General features: G+C 43.1%; 1 protein-coding gene across 4 annotated transcripts in view; it reads left to right on the forward strand.

Annotated features, from left to right (window-relative positions):
• LOC122556417 (protocadherin-1-like) overlaps window positions 1-20,837 on the forward strand; it is a 364,614-nt gene extending 343,777 nt beyond the window's left edge. For 3 of the 4 annotated variants that reach the window (XM_043703030.1, XM_043703029.1, XM_043703028.1), the window contains exon 4: window positions 19,468-20,837. In XM_043703030.1, the coding sequence (XP_043558965.1) occupies window positions 19,468-19,853 (386 nt within the window). In that variant the 3' untranslated portion in view covers window positions 19,854-20,837. The remainder of the gene's footprint in view (window positions 1-19,467) is intronic. The other variant, XR_006313530.1, reaches the window with a different exon arrangement.
• Window positions 20,838-22,097: the final 1,260 nt, after the last annotated feature.

Below are 22,097 nucleotides of genomic sequence, written 5' to 3' on the forward strand. Positions count from 1 at the left end.
ACATCCTTCTTATAATGCGGTGACCAGAACTGTACACAATATTCCAAGTGCGGCCGCAGCAGAGTTTTGTACAGCTGTAGCATAACCTCATGGTTCCGGAACTCGATCCCTCTCTTAATAAAAGCTAAAACACTGTATGCCTTCTTAACAACCCTGTCAACCTGGGTGGCAACTTTCAAGGATCTGTGTACCTTGACACCGAGTTCTCTCTGCTCATCTACACTACCAAGAATCTTACCATTAGCCCAGTACTTTGCATTCCGGTTTTGAGTTTCGTTGACTCTATATCAGAGCTGATATGCATCTGCTTGCTCTTTCTTTCTCACCATGGATGGTGCCTTCCTTCTATAGAGTGTCCTGAATGCTGGTTGTTCATTGTGTTTAAAAAAAAAGTGGGTTTCTCTGGTCCTTGAACCAATCACATTAAAGCGGTGCCCTCCACTTATTGTGCAACAACATAAATATTAACATTTTGACAGAGCACTGGGAACTTCAACGATCTCCTCAGACAATCGGAACAGCTAAACTACTTGAGTTATTTCCTTTTGGTTAGTTGTGGTTGAAAGCTGACAGCATTCATTTCTTCCCCATAGACCTTTTTAATAAAATAAATGCCACTAGCCTAGTGGGGCAGATTTATACAGAAATGTGTAGTTATGTCGGATATGTAACTGGAACTCTTCAAATCAATTTAAATGGCCCAGTGGTATTTATTGTCATTGTCCTCTCCTTAATAGCTCTAAAAAAAGTACTCCGTGTGCCATGGCAGAGATGGGATTTCTGAATAAAATGATATTTAGGTTAGTTGGTCTGGAGGCTTGAAAATTCAAAACTGCCTTTCAGCATCAAAAGGGGATATTAAAGGTTTTGGCTGAGTTCAAACTGGGGTGCACTTATCAGATTTATTAATTCAATGTTTGTAATTGAAGCCCCTCTCAAGTGGATTTAAAGGATCCTGGGGCACAATTTGAACAAGTGTGGGAGCAGAGGAGTTGATCCAGGGTCAGTATTAATCCATCCATATTTACCCATTGTCACCCCCAAGTTAGAAAAAGTTGTTTTGTAGCACCTCCCAGGTTGGGGGAGATGGGTTTGTATAACTTAAAAGTGACTACACTTCAAAAACAAATTATTGACTAAATGCGGAAGGGATGACCCAGTGGTATTATTTGGGGCAGCACAATAGCTCAGTGGTTAGTACTGCTGCCTCACAGCTCCAAGGACCTGGGTTTGATTCCACCCTCAGTGGAGTTTACCTATTTTTCCTGTGTTTGTGTGGGGTTCCTCCCATAGTCCAAAGACGTGCAGGTTAGCTGGATTGGCCATGCTAAATTGTCCCATAGTGTCCAGGAATGAGCAGGCTGGGTGGTTTAGCCATGGGAAATACAGGGTTACAGGTTCGGGGTGGTTCTGGGCAGGATTCTCTTTCGAGGATTAGTGTGAACTTGATGGATCAAATGGCCTGCTTCCACACTGTAGGGATTGTATAATTCTATTTTATAAATGGTGGGGAGGCAGTGACCTAGTGGTGTTATCACTGGACTATTCTTAGATTAGATTAGATTAGATTACTTACAGTGTGGAAATAGGCCCTTCGGCCCAACAAGTTCACACCGACCCGCCGAAGCGTAACCCACCCATGCCACCGTGCCGCCCAGAATCCATTCCTGAAGAAGGGCTTATGCTCAAAACGTCGATTCTCCTGTTCCTTGGATGCTGCCTGACCTGCTGTGCTTTTCCAGCAACATATTTTCAGCTATTAATCCAGAGACCCAGGTAATGTTCTGGGGACCTAGGTTTGAATCCTGTCATTGCACTTAGTGGAATTTGAATTCAACATTTAAAAATCTGAAATTAATAATCTACTAATGACCATGAAACCATTATTGATCATTGGAAAAACCAATCTGGTTCATTAATGCCCTTTAGGGAAGGAAGCTGCCATCTTTACCTAGTCTGTCCTACATGTGACTCCAGACCCACAGCAATGTGGTTGACTCTTAAATGCCCTCTGGGCAATTAGGAATAGGCACTTACCTAGCCAGTAATGCCATAATATGAAAAACAGACAGGAATGACCTGGATTCTGGATTAGTAGTGCTGGAAGAGCACAGCAGTTCAGGCAGCATCTGAGATGTTGCCTGAACTGCTGTGCTCTTCCAGCACCACTAATCCAGAATCTGGTTTCCAGCATCTGCAGTTATTGTTTTTACCTAGGAATGACCTGGAGCAGATCCTCCTGATTTTTGATTCATTCACAGGATGTGTGAGTCACTGGCAAAGTTAGCATTAACACTTCAATTCATTCCTCTAGGAGGGTAGTTAAGAGTTCACTATATCGTTATGAGTCTGGAGTCTCTTGTAGTTCAGACTGTATAAGGACGTCACATTATTTTGACAACCCAAGCATCACTTGATCACAATTACTGATGTGAGCACCTTTCTGGTCTGGCTTATTCATTAACTGAATTTGAAAGCTCCACAGTTGCTGCCTAACTGTTAACTGCAGTTTCCTTGTGTGTGGATTGAGTGTTTCAGTTAACCTTTAACAATCAGGTCAATCAGGTGGGGAACTGCGAAGGTTCTTCACTCCTGAATACTATTTGGTGACCACCTCCTGGAAAAATATGTTGTTCAACAACCCATTGATGTTTAGTATCAATGTTCATTCATGAAGTCTTATGGCATGACTATTCTATAGGAGGCAATGATGCTGTGATAATATCAATGAACTAATAATTCATCAGCCTCAGGTTAATTAACTGTAGACATGGGTTCAAATGGTGACATTTGAAATCTGAATGAAAAATCTGACCAAATGCAACAATCTTTGTGAAAACCCATCTTGTTTACTAATACCCTTTAGTGAAAGGAATCTACCATCCTTACCTCCACGTGACTCCTGACCCACAGCAATGTGTTTGACTCCAAAGTGACTGCCAGCCAGATATTCACATCCCGGAAACTAATGTTTACAAATGTAGTCAGGGCCAGTGGAAGTGAAGTCTGAGTGTTACCGACGGCTGATTGGGAGATGTTTACCATCCCAAATAGTTAATGGCCGATATTACTGGATGGTTTTGATATTGAAGCTGATCAAGCAAGATTTACACTCTCAAGCATTTAAACAGCAGTCAAATTGATTTGAAAATAATGCAGATATTGTTGATAATATTTCAGTAACAGAAATACTCACTGGAGCTTTTGTGACTGTTTTAAAGCGAAGGGATTTATTGGCCCAGAAAGAAGCTCTAGTATTCAGTTGGCTTGTTGCCACAGTCAGACTGTTTTCTGCTGAAGAGTGAAGATAGATCTTGAGATTAATGCACAGTGTAAGATGGTGGCAGTGCTTGGTCTGAATCTCCCTACTGTTTCTGACATGCTTTAATCAGTTTTACGCAATGCATAATTCTGCAAGCAGGAGTTCACTGGTTATCTTGATCTCCGTACTTGAAATCCCAGTCTGTACATGGAGATCACGGAAGGTGTACACGCAGAATCATGGACTGTCTACATACAGCATCATGTACACGCAATATCATGGACTGTGTACATGCTGCATCACAGACTCTGTACATACAACATCACAGACTGTGTACGTACAGTGTCATGAACTGTGTACAAATTGTGATGGAGTTTGAGAGATGATAGAGACAGCTGTTGAGGGTGAATAGCCTTCACACCAGAGCCAACCCAGTATATATTTTCTAATCAATCTGTTCAGGAATGTTATTATACAACTCTTGACCATGTATAGGACATGAACCCAACTTCCTGGTTCAGAGATACGGACATTACCACTGTATCACAAGAGCCCCTACAGTAAGGAACACCTATGTCATGTCTTTGACAGTAACAGAAGGAGGGGAAGAGGATAACATCACTTACTGGCGGGCTTTCTTGGAGATTTGAGTCCCTGGTGCACCCTTTTCTCTCAGTCCTGATACTTTCCCATCATCTTATTCAGAGATATGATTGTACACTGCTAGAGCAAGTGGGATTTGAACCTGGCTCTTCTAGTTCAGAGGTTTGGACACTCCCATTGCAACAATGGAAAGGCAGTTCAAGGAGGAAAATGTGATGGTTTGCCTCAGATAAACAGGCAGGAGGCTGGAAGAGCACAGCAAGCCAAGGCAGCCTTAGGAGGTGGAGAAGTCAACGTTTCGGGTATAACCCTTTTTCAGGACTCAGGCTGGGTGTGGGGGAAGCTGCAGATAAAGGGGGTGATGGGGGCAAGGTGGTGAAGTGGGGATAGGTGAAGACAGACAGAGGATACAACCTGGATGGTCAATGGGAGGAATGGATCCGGTTGGTGGCAGGGAGAAGTGGAAGGGAGGAGGAGGGACTGGAAAGGGAGGTTATTTGAAATTAGAGAACTCAGTGTTGAGTCCTCCGGGCTGTAGGCTGCCCAGGTGGAAGATGTGGTGTTCTTCCAATTTGCAGTTTGGTTCGTTGTGGCAATGGAGGAGGCCAAGGATGGTCATGTTGGAGAGGGAGTGGGAAGGGGAATTAAAATGAGTGGTGACTGGGAGGTCCGGTTGGCCTCTGCAGGCCCGGCTGAGATGCTCAATGAACCGTTCCCTAAGTTTACGTTTGGTCTCCCTGATGTAGAGAAGACCACATCGGGAGCACCTGATGCAGTAAACCAGGTTGGAGGAGAGGCAGGTGAACCTCTGTCTCACCTGGAAGGACTGTTTACGGCCCTGGATGGAGATGAGGTGGGTGGTGTACTGGCAGGTTTTACATCTTTTCCGGTCACAGGGGAAGGTACCTAGGGATTCAAGGGAGTTGGGTGGGGAGAGTGGCGTGAACCAAGGACTGTCAAAGGGAATGGTCCTTGTGGAAGGCTGAGAGGGGTGGGGAGGGGAAGATGTTCTTGGGGGTGGGGTCTAGTTGGAGTTGGCAGAAGTGTTTAAGGATGATGCGTTGGATGCACAGACTGGTGGGGTGGTAGGTGAGAACATGGGGGCCTCCTTCTTTATTGCATTGGGAGGGGGGGTTTTAGAGCTGTAGAATGGGGAATGGAGGTGGTGTGGTGGAGGACTGTCTGGATCTCAGAGGGAGGACAAGCACCATTGTTCAAAATAGGTAGACACCTGGGATGCTTGGGAGTGGAAAATCTCATCTAAGCAGATGCGGCAGAGGCAGATGAATTTGGAAAATGGAATGGATTTGTTGCAGGATACTGGGTGGGAGGAGGTGTAGTCCAGGTAGTTACAGAAGTCTGTGGGTTTATAGCAGATGTGTGTCTGGAGACTGTCACCGGAGATTGAAATGGAGAGGTCAAGAAAGGGGAGGGAGGTGTCCAAGATGGACCAAGTGAATTTGAGGGCAGGGTGGAAGCTGGGGGCGGAGTCGATGAACTGCTCCAGTTCCGCTTGGGTGTAGGACGATGCACTGATGCTGTTATCGATGTAATGGCGGAAGAGTAGGGGCACAGTGCCTGTGTAGGTACTGAAGAGGGACTGTTCGGCATAGTCGACAAAGAAGCAGGCGTAGCTATCCTAGAATCAGACAGAATAATTGGAAAATGGTATTGTTGAGGGACATGAACAAGATTTCAAACCACTGAAAGTGATTTAATATTTTATCAGCCTGACTTCTGTATTCTTTTACAGTGTTCTCTGGTTTTAAAATAGACATTTTAAACTTCTGAATGTGCACTTTGCAGGCCAGAAGGTCTTGTGCTGAATTAATGAAATTAGGAATACATTTTTGATTTGTGACCTTGGGTGTGAATTTGTCCAAAAAGCCAAGGGAGGTAAAAATTCCTCAGAATTAGCTGTCACTATGTTACAAAGTGTCTGGTAATGACTGCTGCAAATAACAAAGTTGTTTCTTGCCACCTGACTGCAGAAACCTGTTATTGTGATAATAGCAGTTAATGTCCACAGTTGACAGCTCCAGGGTCAGAGAGAGCCCTGTGCTGTAATGGTGTGTGATGAAGCAGTGTTGAGAGCTTACAGGGCCAGGTATTGTTTCTGGGCTGAGAGTCATGGCAGTATTCATTGATGTACAGTCGGGATAGTCACAAGTCAACCCCCAACAAGAGGCAAATTGGAAGCATCAGATCCATGCATGGCTTTGCCCCTCCTGATCTCTGTAACCTCCAGTCACTCCACAGCAATATTAGAGTAACAGGAGGATTATGTGCTTGTCCACAGATGCCTGAAGGTGGTGGGACAGGGTAATTGAGGAGGCATATGGGATACTTGCCTTTATCAGTCAAGGCTTACAGGTTATGTTGGAGCTTTGCAGAACTTTGGTGAGGCCACAGCTGGAGTGTTGTGTGCAGTTCTGGGCACCATGCTGTAACAAGGATGTTGTGATTGTACATCAGAGTATGAGATCCCTGATTGAGGCTGCTAATCTGGTCCAGTCAGGGAACCCTGGCTGACAGATGAAGTTTGAGGGTCAGAGATACCAACCCTCTGCTGCCTGACACTATGTGAGGCACTGCGATAGTCAAGTACCGTTCATGAGTAAATAAAAGGTGACTTGGTGTTGGGCCTCTGTAGGAGTATTTCAGATGTGACAGCACTGGAGGAGGTGCAAAGGAGATTCACCAGGATGCTGCCTGAGATGGAGCATTTCAGCGATGGAGACAGGCTGGATAATCTCCCGTTGTTTTCCCCGCTGGCAGACCCGCTCCCAGGAACCAAGCTCCACCGCAGCCAACGGCCCTCTGAGTCCCAAGGCCAGGCTTTGGGCCTGCTGAAGACAGGAGCACTGCCACTGCTGGTCTCCATGACTGTCCAACACTACTCCAGCTTAGGTACTCTGTAACAAAGGGACATCATTTTAAAGTGAAAAGGCAGGAGTTTCAGAGGGGAATGTGAGGAAAACTGCCTGGGAAGGAAGTTGAAACAGGAAACCTCACTATCATTAAACTAGTTGGATACACACTTGAAGTGTCATAACATTCAAGACTGTGGACCTCGAGTGGGAAAGTTGGACTAGTGTAGATGGCAGTGTATTTTTGACTTAATGGGCTGAAGGGCGTTTTTTGTACTGTATGATTCCATGACTATAAACCCTTCATGATCTCTGCAATTTCTGGTTTCTTACACACCCACAATTTAAATCTCTCCTCTTTTAGAACATTAATACATAATATAGAAATGGGCCATTTGGTCCTTTGAGCTCGCTCTGCTATTCAATATGATTATGACTGATCCTCTATCTCATCGTCACATTCCCACTTTTCCCTGTACTCCTGAATGCTTTCGTGCCTCCATCCATTTACAAACCCAAAGTTCTGGGATTCTCACCCTCAGCCTCTTTCATCCTTTGGGGAGAATACTGCTTAAAGTGAATATTTGACCAAGGTTTACTAACACAGAAACATAGAAAGATCCATGGTTACAAAAGGCACAATCTGATGGATTGTGTCACTGCTAACCACATGGGAGCTATTGGGTTTCATCTCAAGATCCAATAGTTGAACCGAAGCTTCCGAGATGAATATACATTGAATGCATGTCCAAGCATAAATGACATTAGATTCCTGTCTCTGGTTCTAATACAAGCCATGAGGTCCTGCCTAAAACATCCACTCTCCTGCTCCTCGGCTGGTGCCTGACCTGCTGTGCTTTTCCAGCACCAACCATTATCATGAGGAAACAATGTATCCGCATGGAGAGTCAGTCTATCCGTACGGGGAGTCGGTCTATCCGCACGGGGAGACGATGTATTTCAGGATGGTCTTCAGGAATTCTTGGATGGAATGAATGGAGTGGCGTGAGTCCTCTACTAAGTATTTTAGTCTTTGGTGTAGCTCCTTGGCTAATCAGTAAGTTAGTGTTCCAGGTAGCGAGACTGGTTTATGAATTTTGAGTAATACTTAGTAGAAGGCTCACGCCACTCCATCCACTCCACCCAAGAATTCCTGAAGTCCATCAAATACACTAAGATAGAAGAGGATGAAATAATGGTCTCCTTTGATGTATCAGCCCTGTTTACATCAATCAATGTTAACTTTGCCAAGGAAACACTGACTACACTATTTGAAGATCCAAAGACACGTACACCAAACACCACTAACTTCATCAGCAAAGACAGTATCGTCAAGCTAGTGGACCTACGCCTTACCACACACTTCACCTTCAACAACAAAACCTACAGACGAACCGATCTCAGGGTTCTTAGCAGAGGCAGTAATGTAGAGACTTGAACAAACAGCTCTGCCAACCATCCAACCCAAACTCTGGATCCACTACATGGATTACACCTTTGTCATCACTAAACAAAACAAATTAGAGGAAACCTTCAAGACCATCAATAATACCCTTACTGCCATAAAATTCAATAAAGAGAAGGAAAACAATAACAAACTGCCATTTCTAGATGTCACAGTGGAGCGAACAGCCAATGGGGAACTTCAAACCAGCGTCTACAGGAAAACAACACATACTGACCAGATATTGAACTACAGAAGCAATCATCCCACCATCCACAAACAAAGCTGTATTAGAATGTTATTTCAATGAGCCAACACACACTGCAGCACAGAGGAACTACACAGAGCAGAGGAAAATCACCTATACCGTGTATTAAAAAAAGGGTACCCAATGAACACAGTCCGCCGATTTCTCAGCAACAAACCCAAACAAGCAGACAAAACATGTCCAGAAACCCTAGGCACTCTCCCCTACATCAAAGACGTCTCGGAAGTGACTGCCAGACTACTCAGATATCATGGTAGCCCACAAACCCACCAACACACTAAAACAGCAGCTAATGAACTTGAAAGATTCTATACAACAACAAGCAAAACTAATGTCATTTAAAAAATACTGTGCAAGGACTGTAACAAAAACTACATTGAAAAAACAGGCAGAAAACTAGCCACCAGGATACATGAATACTAACTAGCCTCAAAACAACATGAGGAGAAAGTGAGGTCTGCAGATGCTGGAGATCAAAGTTGAAACTTTATTGCTGGACCAGCACAGCAGGTAAGGCTGCGATAGATTTTAAACCTGTCAGGGAATCAAGGGATATGAGGAGAAAGTGAGGTCTGCAGATGCTGGAGATCAAAGTTGAAACTTTATTGCTGGAACAGCACAGCAGGTCAGGCAGCATCCAGGGAACAGGAGATTCGACGTTTCGGTTCCTGAAGAAGGGCCTGTGCCCGAAACGTCGAATCTCCTGTTCCCTGGATGCTGCCTGACCTGCTGTGCTGTTCCAGCAATAAAGTTTCAACTCAAAACAACATGACTCTCCCTCTCTCTCTAGTATCCTTACATACAGATAAGGAAGGACACCACTTCGACTGAGACAACACATCTATCCTAGGACAAGCCAAACAGAGACATGCACACGAATTCCTAGAAGCATGGCATTCCAACCGGAACTCTATCAACAAACACGTTGAGTTAGACCCTATTTACCACCCCCTGAGAAAAACAACAGGAAATAACATCACCGACCCAAGAAAACCCAAACATATAAATAGAAAGCAGGAATCATGTACACTGCTTTGCTTGAGACCCACTGGAGATGTTATCTGGTAATGAAACTCCCAGCTAAGCAAGCAAGCCTACATCCAGAGCACTGGGAGATCTTCCCCAGTGTCCTGGTCAGTATTGAGCCTTTAAACAATATTACAAAAACAAAGTCTTGTTATCAGGTTGATAGACTGGAGTTATTTCCCTTAGAGGAGGTGAGACTGAGGTGGGGCAGGTTGTGATTGAGAGATATATATATTGTCTGGGGCATACACAGGAAGAAACATTTCACCTTGATGGAGGGATCAACAAACAGGGGGCATAGAGTGAAGTTAAGGGGCAGGAGGTTTTTTGACCCTGAGGGTAATGGGAATCTGGAACACGCAGTCTGTAAGGGTAGGAGAGGCCACAACTCTCAATCTTGAAGAAGTATTTGATGCGCAAGTGCGATGGCAAGGCATTCAAGGTTTTGTGCCAAGTGCTGGAATATGGAACTAGAATTAATTAGGAGTCTGTTTTTGACTATGCAGACTTGATGGGCTGAAGGGCCTTTGTGCTGTACATCTGTCTAATGGCTCATGAAGCTGAAGCCATCTGCCTGACCAATGTGAATGTGAAATGGCACTATGCAAAGAAATGCAGGGGACCACTCCAGTGTTCTCCTCTCTCAAACAGCATGGACAGGCATCTGATGTTCCATGCGCACTCCAGGCCAACCTACTTTTAGAAGGATGTTAATATGTTGGAAACAGTTCAGAGAAGGTTTACTAGACCAATACCTGCAATACTAATACCTACATAAGCTGGGCCAGATCACTATAAATGCTGGAGGAAACATCACAGAAGCGTTTCACAGGAGGTTCCCAAGCACTGAGGATGTCACCTAGACGGGACAAAATGTCTGCAACACAAATTCCCAGCTCGGCGAGCAGAACCACAACATCCTCTGGATAATTGGAACATAGGACCCCCTTAGGGGATTTGACTGACTGGATATGGAAAGGATGTTTCTTCCTGTGGGAGAAGCCAGAACTAGGCGTAGTAGGTTAAGAGGGTTACACCATTTAAGACAGATAATGAAACATGGAAAAATCTCCAGAACTGGATCTAATGTATCCCAGAAAGTAGTGGGAAGTAACGGAGGAAATTGCGAGACCCTGAGCAGATGTGTTTCCATCTTCTATAACTATGGGTGAGGTGCCCCATCACTGAGGATGGCTAATGTTGTACCTTTGCTAAACAAAAGGTTGTACGGAGAAACCGGGGAACTATGGACCTGTGAATCTGACTTCAGCTGTGGGTAAATTGTTGGAGGGGATTTAAAAGATAGGAATTATGGACATTCAGAGAGGCAAAAATTGATTAGGGATAGTCAGCATGGTTTTGTGCCAAGAAAATCATTGAATTTTTTGAGGAAGTTAGCAAAAGATTGAGGGCAGAGCAGTTGACATTGTTTACTTAGACTTTAGTAAAGCCTTTGACAAGCTTCCACATAGTAGCCTAATTAGTAATGTTAGGTCATATGGGATTCAGAGTGAGCTGGCCAATTGGATACAAAATTGGTTTAATGGCAGGAGACAGAGTAATGATGGATGGTTGCTTTTTGGACTGGAGGCCTGTGACCAACTGTGTTCCACCGGGATCAGGGCTGAGTCTCCTGTTAGTCATAAATGATTTGGATAAGAATATAGAAGGCATGGTTAGTAAGTTTGTGGCTGAAGTTGTTCTAAGGTCACAAAAGGATCTTGATCAATTGCATCAATGGGCTGAAAAATGGCAGATGGAGTACAATCTGGATAGATGTGAGGTATTGCATTTAGATTAAACAAACAAGGATAGGGCTTATACAATTAATGGTAGGATCTTGAATAGTGTTGTCGAGCAGAGAGACCTAGGGATTTGGGTACATAATTCTTTGAAGTTTGTGTCACATATAGACAAGTTGGTTAAAAAGACATTTCGCACACTTGCCTTCATTGCTCAGTCCTTTGAGTGAAAAAGTTGGGAAATCATATTGAGGTTGTCAGGACACTGGGGAAGCTTCTTCTGGTATACTGTGTCCATTTCCGGTCACTCCGTTTTAGGAAGGTTTTATTTGGCTAGAAAGGGTTTAGAAGAGTTTTACCAGGATTTTGCTGGGTATGGAAGGTTTGAATTATAAAGAAAGGCTGCATAGGCTGGGGCCTTTTTCAGTGGAGCGTTGGAGGTTAAGAGGTGACCTTATAGAAGTTTATAAACTAATTAGAGTATAGACAGGGTTAATGGTGGTTGTCCTTTGCCTAGGATGGGGGATTTCAAGACTAGGGGACATGTTTTTAATGTGAGAGGAGAGAGATTTAAAAAAGACATGAGGGCAATTTTTTTAACACAGAAGGTGGTTTGCATGTAGAATGAACTTCCTGAGGAATTACAACCATTAATACATTTGGATAAGTACATGAATAGGAAAGGTTTGCAGGCCAGTGGGACTAGTTTAGTTTGGGATTATATGCAGCATTGACTAATTGGATCAAAGGGTCTGTTTCTGTGCTGTATGACTCTGTGACTATTATCTCTCTCAAAGGGCAGTAAGTTTTCAGAATTTCCTTCCACAAAAGGCTGTAAATGTAGAATCTTTAAATATTAAGGCAGAGGTGGATAGTTTCTTGATGACCAAGATGAAAGATTATCAGGGATATATGGGAGTGCAGAGTTGAGGTTAAAATCAGCCATGATGGTATTGAAATGAGGGAGCAGTCTGGAAGGGCTGATAACCAACATGAACAAGTAATATGAGGAGGCTAACTGCTCATTCACCTGAAAGTTTGTTGGAGCTTTGTGTACAAATTGCCTGCCGTGTTTGTATACATAATGACAAAACTGCACTTTAAAGGAAGTTAATAAGTGAAATTCTTCAGTATGCAGAAAGCATAACATAAACGCAAGACACATTTTAGTTTGCGGAGATACCTGTGAGGCACCTCAATATTTTGCTGGTGCTCCAGAAATATAAGTTGTTGCTGTGACTGAGATTCACTGCTTCACATTCCCTGGGGTTCTCTCTCAATGCAAGCTGTGATCCCATGGGATATCTGGGCAGTTCCTTTCCATAAAGACACTGTCCATGAAACATTGTCTTACATACTGATATAAATGACAGCAAACGATCCCCAGTGTCTGGAGTTGTTCTCGATAGCAATCAGATACCTCTTGTCAGCTGAACTCTGTGAAGTCACTATTGTCTTATTTCTCAAGAGTGAAGTGAGTGGGAAATCAATAAGCAGTGATTAAGGGGTCTTTGTTGTTCCTATGGAAATGGGCCTGCTCATTGAGGCTTTTAGAGGCTGCAGAGATCAGTAAGTCCTGTCACAGTGCTCGAGTAAAGCAGAAGTGCTGAATGAGGCAATTAATTGCTGATTGCTGGTCAGCAGTTTATCATTTGATAAGATGATCCTTCTCTCACCTTTACCCTCCAAACCCCTTCTCCTTTATTCATTCATCGAATATGCAAATTCCAGTCAATATTGTAACAATTGACTGGTCAATTAGAATCGCTACAGTGTGGAAGCAGGCCATTCAGCCCATCGAATCCTCCCTGCTCTCCTCCTCCTTCCCCCCCCCTCCCCCAAAGAGCACCCATCCCAGACCCACCCCTATCCCTGTAACCCTGCATTCCCCTTGGCCAATCCATCTAATCTGCACATCTTTGGACTGTGAGAGGAAACTGGAGCACCCAAAGGAAACCCACTCAGACACAGGGAGAACATACAAACTCCACACAGTCACCCAAGGCTGGATGGTTATGTTTTTTTTAAATTCCAGACCTTTATTGATTTCCGATATCACTATCTGTCAGGGTGGGATTTGAACCCACATCCTCAGAATATTAACCTGGATTCACAAAACCAGTGAAATTTTCACTGTGACACCACTACCTCCTCCCTGTCCTCATCTCTTTGGAGACTCAGGCTCCCCTCCTCCAACCTATTGCTGCAAAAACCAATACGTTGCATCTCTCCACCCACTTACAGATCAGCCATGATCACTGCTCAATTTGTCTCTGTCTCAATATCGGATTCTTAAGAGGCTTGACAGGGTAAACACTGAGAAGATGTTTTCTCCCCATGGGAGAGTGCAGAATTAAGAGGCATGGTCTCAGTATTTAGGGGCACCAATTTAAGACTGGGATTTGGAGCAATTTCTTCTCTGAGGGTTGAGTGTCTTTGAAACTCCTTGCCACAGAGAGCTGTGGGGGTATTTAAGGCTGAGATTGAGAGATTCTTGATCAGTCGGGGAATCAAGGGTTATGGGGAAAGGGCAGGAAAATGGATGTGAGGAATGTCGGATTGCCATGATTGTATTGAATGATGTAACAGACTGGAGGGGCTGGATGGACTACTGCAGTTCCTGTTTTTGATAGTCTTAAGGTCGAATTTCAGTGAACGAGGTCCAAGGGACTGAAGGACTTTACTCCTGTCATTTTCTGTCTTTTTTTTAACATTGCTGGAGATGCTCTGAAATTAGAAAATTAAATTGGCAAAAAGATGAACTGAGATAATGGGGGAATAAGCTCCTCTACCAATGAGATTGTGTGGCTGGCATTCGACCCTGCGAAAGGTCAGCTTCCCAATGCTGGGGTATTGAGAGCGGAGAAGGATTTGCTACTTGGAGTCCTAGAGACAGCTCATGTGAAAAGCTGATTGTGAAAGGGGCAGTGGGACTGAACGGTGTTTCACACAAATACTATCTGGCAAAATCCAATACTGCATCATGTACAGAGGTGACTGGAAGCTTAATCAAGTAAGGAAGATTGTAAGGAGTGTCTTGAAGAGAGAGTGAGTTTGAAGGAAATTCTGAGCTTAAGACTGAGGCAGTTCACCCAGCTATAAACATTTCCAAATTCAGCCATTGTCCTCAGAAAGAGTGATTTCAAAAATAGCAACTTTCCACAGGGCAGATTTCTACTCTGGCTGCCACTGGCCTTGTGGAGCCAATAGAGATATACAAATTAGGGGCGGAAAAAGGCTGTTCAGTCCATCGGCCTGTTGCACCATTCAGTGAGATCAGGAATGATCTGTTGTGTTCTAAATTCTGCACTCTCAGCCTTCCCAGATCAAACAGCCAACTAATACCCAAAATCCTCATCATTCTGTCACAGCAATGGTTCCAATTCAACTGGGTCCCCTACTCCAGTATAAAAACTATCTAGGCCTCATTGGTGCACGCAATGTCAATGTCTTCACCATCGGTTGGTTCTTAATCATTTTTCCTAAGAGCTCCTTGACCATGTATTTGAAGAGATTTTATCACAGGAAACAGGAACATTCAACCACTCAGGTTTCCTCTGAATCATGCTGAATCTATATTACATGGGTTGGCACATGGTATTTGTTTTATTAGTCAGACTTCTTAATCAACGTGCTCAGAGATGTTATAAAACATCCTCTGGTGGAACTTAAACCAGGGCCTCCTGTCTCAGAAGTAGGGCCACTACCATTGCCACAAAAACACATCACTTTATGATGCACCTGTGGAGCAGGTGGGAATGTGAACAAACATCTCCTGGTTCAGAGATAGAGACATTACCAATGCATCACAAGAGCCTTGAGCACATTTCCATCTCATTGATATTTATGGCTGATCTGATTTTTTCAGTGTGGTAACAATAGAACTTCCATATAACTTTAAAGGCTATTTTCTGTTTCTGAACATTTTATTCAAACAGCAGGAAATGTTTCTTTCTTTCCCATTGGTCGTATCTAAAATGAGAAACTGCTGGAAACACTCAGCAGGCCAACCACAACAAGAAAGAATGAAGCAGAGCTGATGATTCAGTTTCTTCAGAACCATTTCAAATGAAAGGTCAAGACTGGGAACACCATATGTCTTTCTTTCTGTGTTTCTCTCTTTTATGCTCCATCTCTCTCTCTCTCTCTCTCTCATTTTGTGCAGCATTCGAAATATCTTTGGTGTCTGAAGTTCTGTCTAACTCCCTCCAATGGTTCAGTTGGTTACTACAATGTCCAAGTATCAGTGTGGCATCAAACTGCCTCAAGTCCCAAATGTAATATGTGGCCTTTGCTTGACTCAGCCCCTGCTGTTGGTCCATCACACCTGCAGCAGCTCTTTGAAAGAATGACATTTGCCACACCCTAAAGTATTTGTCTAATTCCCGAAGTAAAATCTAGAGAATCTCCTTTTCTTGCGAGATATCAGATGCGTTTTCTATCAGGCTTCGTTAATTATTTTTCTGAGGATATTTGAGCAAGAGCAGCACTTTGCACAAAGCTTTGAGTAAAATTTCAATAAAACTGGTGAACAAACGTGTGAAATACAGAGTTTATAAATAGAAGCATAGAGGCTAGCAAGTTTAGTTAAAACTTTATGAAATGCTGGGTTGGCTCCAGCTGAAGTGTTTCTGGGATGGATGTGTATGTTTTGTAGAATGCAGAAGTATCTTTCCTGGAAAGTCTGTGTGGTGAGAATTACACTGTGCGAGTAGATGGGAGAGCAGAGGAGGTTTGATAATGTCAAGCAGGTGTTTGCATAGATTAAGCAAATGAGATTGCTTTCCAGTGACCGAATGGTTAATAACTAGAATGCATGTGGAAAGGATATTTCCTTTTTTAAGGGAATATAAACTAGAGATCACTGGTTAAGGATAAAGGGTCGCCCATTAAGGTTCCTCACAAAGGATCATGACTCTCAAACGTAAATTCGGTAAGAAGTCACTAGATTATAGTCGAACAGCTTTAATGAAATCACACGCTTTTGTAGTGTTATACTTCATCTGAGGAAGGGGCAACGCTCTGAGAGCTTGCAATTTCAAATAAACCTGTTGGACTATAACCTGGTGTCATGTGACTTCTGACCTTGTCCACCCCAGTCCAACACCGGCACCTCCACATGCTATGAATTAGGAGCAGGTCTAGATCATTTGGGTCCTTGTGCCTACCTCACCAATCCATAAAGTCATCGCTGACCTATTGTTACAAATTCTACACTCCCATTCATTCCCCACTAGCCCGTGATCTCCCTGCACCTCTCCCTTCACAATATTCAATGACTTCCTCACCCCCACCCTCCTCCACTCCCCAACACCTCCACTGCCTCCTAAGGCAGAGAGTTCCACAGTTGCATAACTTTCTGAGAGAATCCATTCATCGCCTGTCTGCCCTGAAAGGGTCATTCCCCAATTGGGATGCAGTGCTCCCTCGTTCTGGGTTCATCCACAAGAGGAATCATCCTTTCCACATCTACCTTGGCAAGGCTGTTCAGGATCTTATAAACTTCAATCAAGTCACCCCTCGGTCTACGAAACTCCAGGAGAAGCAAACCCAGTCTGTTCAACCTTTACTCATGAAATAACCCACTCATCCCATATTCCAATTTAATAAATATTTTCCAACTGCATCCTTCCTTAAATAAGGTGACGCAAAACTATACATAGTATTCAGAATGTTGTCTCACGAAGGCCCGGATTTTATTTTTAATTTTTAAGAAATTTTTTCCCACCACATTACTGCCTAAATGTGGGACTGCTTATATTTTCCCCCACACCCATGTGGTGTGTGTGCAGGTGTGAGACATAGTGAAAGAAAACGGGTGCACAAATCTTTATTCTATTTCTACCACCAGGAAGAAGGGAAACACTCAAGTGACCAGTGATAAGCAGTGCCCTTCTCATCAAAAGGCAATGCTGAGTATCACATAACAAGCTTATTTTTAACTTCAGTTGCTCTCCTAATATAGGGTAGCATCCCATTAACCTTCCTGATTATATGCTGTACCTGCATATTAACGTTTTGTCACTCTTCACCAGAACACCTAAATCTCTCTACCCCAGAATTCTGCAGTTGTTCTCCATTAAATACTTGGCTTTTTTGTTTCCTTGAGTGACAGGAAAAAAATAATTTTATTATCTACTATGCCTGAGGAAAAAGAACAAACATAATCACCACATGTGAAAAGACTAAGACACTGTGTGGTACAGATTGAAGGAATAAAGGCTGTTCAGTTTGAGGTGTTAACTTGTTCATCTGAAAGCAGAGCCATTGAATTATTGGCTTATACCATCATGAGCAGCAAAATTTATAGGTACCTTTGAGTTCTTGATGAATGTTTGTTCTTCTGAGAGGCTGAAACAAACAGGGACAAAGACTTCAATGTCTTTCAGATAGAAATTAGTTTTTCCTCCTCCCTGCTGTTGTTCAATGCAGCTGCAAAAATAGAATTCATTTGTATATTCCTGAGTTTGGTCCTATTGTTTCTCTGAACTGGATGCCCCACCAACATTCTTTCCTGTCCAGTGTTGACTGTTTATCAGGCAGATGCAAACTAAAAGTGTAGATACCAGTTTGCTGACAGCTGCCTCATTTGACTCATTTTTAGATAAAATGGTAATTTTAGTTCAGGCTTTCATTTATTTCAGATTCGTTTCCTGAATTTGCCTCAGTCTGTGGGCAGGTAATTGATTCCAGTTCCATATTTGCCCTTTCAAAACCATTTTAGCCCATGGAAATTCTCAGGTATTAAAACTCCAAGGGTTGAAATTGAAAATTGATAGTCCATGTTTTACCAATATCATTACACCTTCAGCAAAGTGTTGGGCAACTTAATAATTACAACCAGTAATATTTCAGAACTGTCATGTGTTTGTCACTTGGTGATCCTGCACTGATAGTAAATTATTTTAAAAGGGCAATTGAAACAGTTTCAACACTTACATCAAAAAGGGTTGAAAAGTTAAAGTTTGCTGGGTTTTGGAGAGTGAGTGAGGGAGTGTGAGAGGTTGGGTAGCAAAATTATGATGGGCTCAACTGGATTCTTTGTGCCGACTGCTCCTTATGTGATTGCCTTCAATGTGTCCTGAAGTTACACTAGCCAGTTTAATTTCACTCTCCCGCTGTTAATCCAAAAGTATCCAAGGGATTAGAGGTAGTCCAGCGAAGACATTTTCTTCTGAGGAGTAAGTTTGGGTCTGTACTGATTGGGATTTAAAAGAATGAGTGGTAATCTTACAGGAAATTGAGAGGTGGTCAGTGAGAGGTGTTCAATATTATGACGGGTTTGGAGAGAGTGGACATGGAGAGCTTGTTTTCATTGGCTGATTGTACTCTGACCACATACATAGGTTCAAGGCTTTGTCAAGAGATGCAGGGGCACCTGCCGAGTTTCTCCAGCATTCTCCATGCATCCACTGTCGTTTGTTTGTTTTTCGACTACCAATACATTCCACAACATCTGGTAAACCTGACTTCATTTCAAACTCTTATTTTCAGCAAGTCCCATCACCCAGCTGAACCCTATTTCAATGACACCTTGAATTTAAATTTCTCATGTTCCTGATTCAATTGCCTATAGGTTTCATCCTCAGGTTCAAACAACCAGGAGAGAGTGAGGAATGCAGATGTTGGAGATCAGAGCCAAGAAGTGTGGCGCTGGAAAAGCACAGCAGGTCACACATCATCCAAGGAGCAGGACAATTAACGTTTCGGGAATAAGCCTTCATCCTGATGAAGGGCGTATGCCCGAAATGTTAACTCTCCTGCTCCTCAGATGCTGCCTGACCTGTGCATTTCCGGCACCACAGTTTTCGCCTATAAACTTCATCTTCCTCATTCTCATCACTTGCAGCCTCATAACTCTCTGGGAACATTCCCTTCTGTCTTTCCTTCTGGCAATACCCTGATTTCCATTGGGCCCCAGCAACTAGCAACAACTGTCGCCAGTATCTCCCCGCTCCCAGCCCTCCCCAATCAATTTAAGGTTGTATATGTCGACGCCCGAAGTTTTGAAATTCTCTACCTAAATCTTTCGACTGCTTTCTCTTCCTTCGAATCAATCACCAGAGGCTAAACTCTTTAACCAAACTTTTGTTTCCCTATGCTTTATGCTGCCTTATGTGTTGCTTTTTCTGTTACCATTCCCTTCAATGCATAGATGACTCTGTTAAGTGCATGATATTTAAATGCAGGTAAATGTTCTTGTATGAGGATAAATGAATCATTTTCTTTTCTTTGCTTCTATATCTATGTAGATCTCAGACCACTACCTGACGTTGCTATGACTGGGAACTGCACAAGAGAATGCACAGAGTTTGGTCATTCTGATTCCTGCTGGATGCCAGGGCAACCATCCCCCAACAGGAAGCAGAAAAATGCCCCCAAACTTTCCACCTTTGTGCCTTATGAAGAACGGGGGAGCCAGGATCGCCTCAGCAACGTGAGCCCCCGTCTCATGGAGGATGGCAATGCCAAGTTGGCCAATATTCGCTTCATACCAACGCACAGTGCCTTCCCCAGTTCAAACCATGAGCTCAACAAGGACTCGGCTCTGGAGGAAATCCCACTCACCCAACCACCTGACTATCAACACACGACTGGCCCTGCTCCACCCAGTTCCAAGCGAGAGATTTATCTGTGACGGGAGGCGGAGCCTGCTGTGTGCCTGTTTCAAGCTGTTTTATAACCACATGGAAATGCGAGGGTTAAGTAGGGGAAAACAGCAAAGAGGAACATACAGTGAGAACAAACTTAAAACACAAAGGCTTTATTGTCCGCAGTACAATTCTACGGTGAACTTGAATTTCGGAGAAAGGACAGGTTTGAAATGGAACTTTCCAATTGAGTATTGAGCAGGGTTTTCCACACCATTGCCAGAGTCTTCACCCCAACAGCAGAAAAGAACACAGGCAGATCAGCAGTCAAAACTCAAACCTGACCTGCTCATCGTTTCCATCGCTGTCGAACTTCTTAACTGCATGCAATCAATCGGTTTTTTTGTTTGTTCCTTCTTTTCAGTTCCCGTTTCTTGTGTGTGGATGTGGTGGGAGTGGATAAATGCAGTTGATTCATGTCATCCATGTGGGGGTGATGTCGGGAGAGGGGAAAACCAAAAAAAAAGAAATTTACACTCTTGTAGTTCTAGAACTTAGCACCTCAGTGCTTAAATCTCGTTGTCGACCACTTGTCTGGCACGTTTACCCTAACTGCAGGGACCAATCAGCACAGAAGCTCGCAAGCATTGCTGTACACTTGTGTAAATATAACCTTCAGATGATGTATGACTTGCACCTCTTGTGGTTCAGAGATTGGGAGAAATCTCTTCCACTGTTATTCATGTGGCTCAGTGGTGTAAAGCAAAGCGATCTTAAGTTGTGTTTTTCTTCATGTAAATAATTTGAAAGGTAGCAATGAAATGTCATTTTGTAAGTCTAGCTGAAGAATTCGTCCAGTGACCTAATTAAGTTGATGGTGGTTCATTATGGCCTTTGCCTTTTCTGCTATTTATAATTGTTCAGAAAACGGGTACTGGTGAACCATGTCCAGTCTCCATTCTGCTACTCACTGTTCCTTCCTTTTGCTTTCAAAATAAAACAAAAGACTTGACTTGTCATTTTAACATTTACATGACTAGTGGTCTCAGGTGCCACTTATTTTGATATGGGACAATGGAAAGGGAGGTATATACCTCTGGACCTTGGTCTGTGAACCTCTGGGATGATCATAGCCATTGCTGGGTTTGCTGTTCACTCTTGCTGAACATAGAGGGTTTACTTCATAGACACTTCACTCTGCTCCATATGCACAGTATAAGGATTGATGCCAGGTCCATGTGCTTGTCAGCTTTCTGTAAGCTAATGCATTGGTGTGAATGGCATTATAGTTTTTATGAGCTACTTTATTGAAACTTCTTTAAAGTGTGTTTTAGAGTGTGTATGGGTGTGTGTGTGCCCATGTATGTATGAGTATTTGTTCATGTGAATGTGTATTTGTGTGCACATGGATTTTTGCATATGTATGTGCATATTTCTATGTGCACATATGAATGTACAGATATATTTACATGTGCATTTGCATGTGTGCACGTGACATATAATTACACAAGTGTTCATGTGTGCCTGTGTAAGCATTTATGTGTGTGTTTACATATGTCTGTGTATGTATCTATGCACATATATGTGCTGCTGTATACAAGCATATTATTGCTTGTGTACATGTATGTGCATAATTCTGCATGTTTGTGTTATTGAATATGCGTGTGATTGAATGTGTATGTGTGATTGTGTTTGTGTGTGTGTGATTAAGTATGTGCGCAAGTGTGTGATTAAGTGTGTGCATGTTTATCTGGTGTGAGTGATTAAGTGTGTGTGTGCATGTGATTAAGTATGTGCATGTTTGTTTGTGAGCTTCAATGTGTGTGTGAAAAGATTAGAGTGGTGCTTGAAAAGCACTGCAGGTCAGGCAGCATCAGAGGAGCAGGAAAATCGACGTTTCGGGCAGGAGCCCTTCATCAGGAATCACTGAAAGTGTGTGTGTGTACGCGCAAGAGACATATGAGGTTGAGTGTGCAGGCATGTGAGTGTATCTGTATTATGAGGTTGAGTGTGCAGGCATGTGAGTGTATCTGTATCATTGGAATGGATCCCCCAGAGGAAAGGAAAGGGAGGGAAGAGAGGTCAGCATTATCCATAGCTGCACACCAACTGACCGCTGATACAGTGGTGTTCCCCTCCTCTCAGTATCCCCATGGAAAAGAATTTTACAATAATTTTAGATGTTCTTGTTATGTCGTGGTCATTGTACCAATCATATTAAAGTATCTTCTTCAGGACTGAATACTGAGCATTCAGTAATAAAGTGAATATGGAATTGGACAGATGGCTTT

This window comes from Chiloscyllium plagiosum, chromosome 14, assembly GCF_004010195.1.
Source record: "Chiloscyllium plagiosum isolate BGI_BamShark_2017 chromosome 14, ASM401019v2, whole genome shotgun sequence".
In the NCBI taxonomy this organism is placed as follows: domain Eukaryota; kingdom Metazoa; phylum Chordata; class Chondrichthyes; order Orectolobiformes; family Hemiscylliidae; genus Chiloscyllium; species Chiloscyllium plagiosum.